The 368-nt window shown below is 53.0% G+C and overlaps 1 protein-coding gene across 1 annotated transcript in view; it reads right to left on the reverse strand.

Moving 5' to 3' along the window:
- The window catches only part of LOC113212653 (uncharacterized), a gene marked incomplete at its 3' end in the record, with an annotated part of 18,346 nt that overhangs the window by 5,370 nt on the left and 12,608 nt on the right, over nucleotides 1–368 (reverse strand). The window contains 1 exon segment of the mRNA XM_052267922.1: nucleotides 44–227. Coding sequence (XP_052123882.1) covers nucleotides 44–227 — 184 coding nt within the window.

A 368-nucleotide genomic window follows, 5' to 3' on the forward strand; every position in this document is an offset into this window, starting at 1 on the left:
TCCCTCCGTCCCTCCCTCCCTCCCTCCTTTCTCCCTCCCTCACCCTTCTGAGTGGGGTAGAACTCCTGGCGGTAGATCTGGTAGGCCTTGGCGTGCGCAAGCAGCATGTGGTGGCCGCACCGGTACTCGCTGATGCCGGGCTTGATGATGGTGGCGCCCATGCGTCCCTTTCCCGCGCCATAGACGCAGAACATGTGCGGCTCGTTTATGGTCGTCCACAGTTTGACCTGCGGGGGAGAAACACGGTGAATATGCAATTCAAAAAACTATAACACCCAGTCCCTCAGTATGGAAAGTCCAATTCTTTGTTTTCGGGTAATGTTGGTAACTTTTCCCGAAAAGGGAAAAACAAAATTCTAGAGAAAAAT

Source organism: Frankliniella occidentalis, unplaced genomic scaffold (assembly GCF_000697945.3).
Source record: "Frankliniella occidentalis isolate FOCC.00 unplaced genomic scaffold, Focc_3.1 Scaffold61, whole genome shotgun sequence".
NCBI classification, from domain to species: domain Eukaryota; kingdom Metazoa; phylum Arthropoda; class Insecta; order Thysanoptera; family Thripidae; genus Frankliniella; species Frankliniella occidentalis.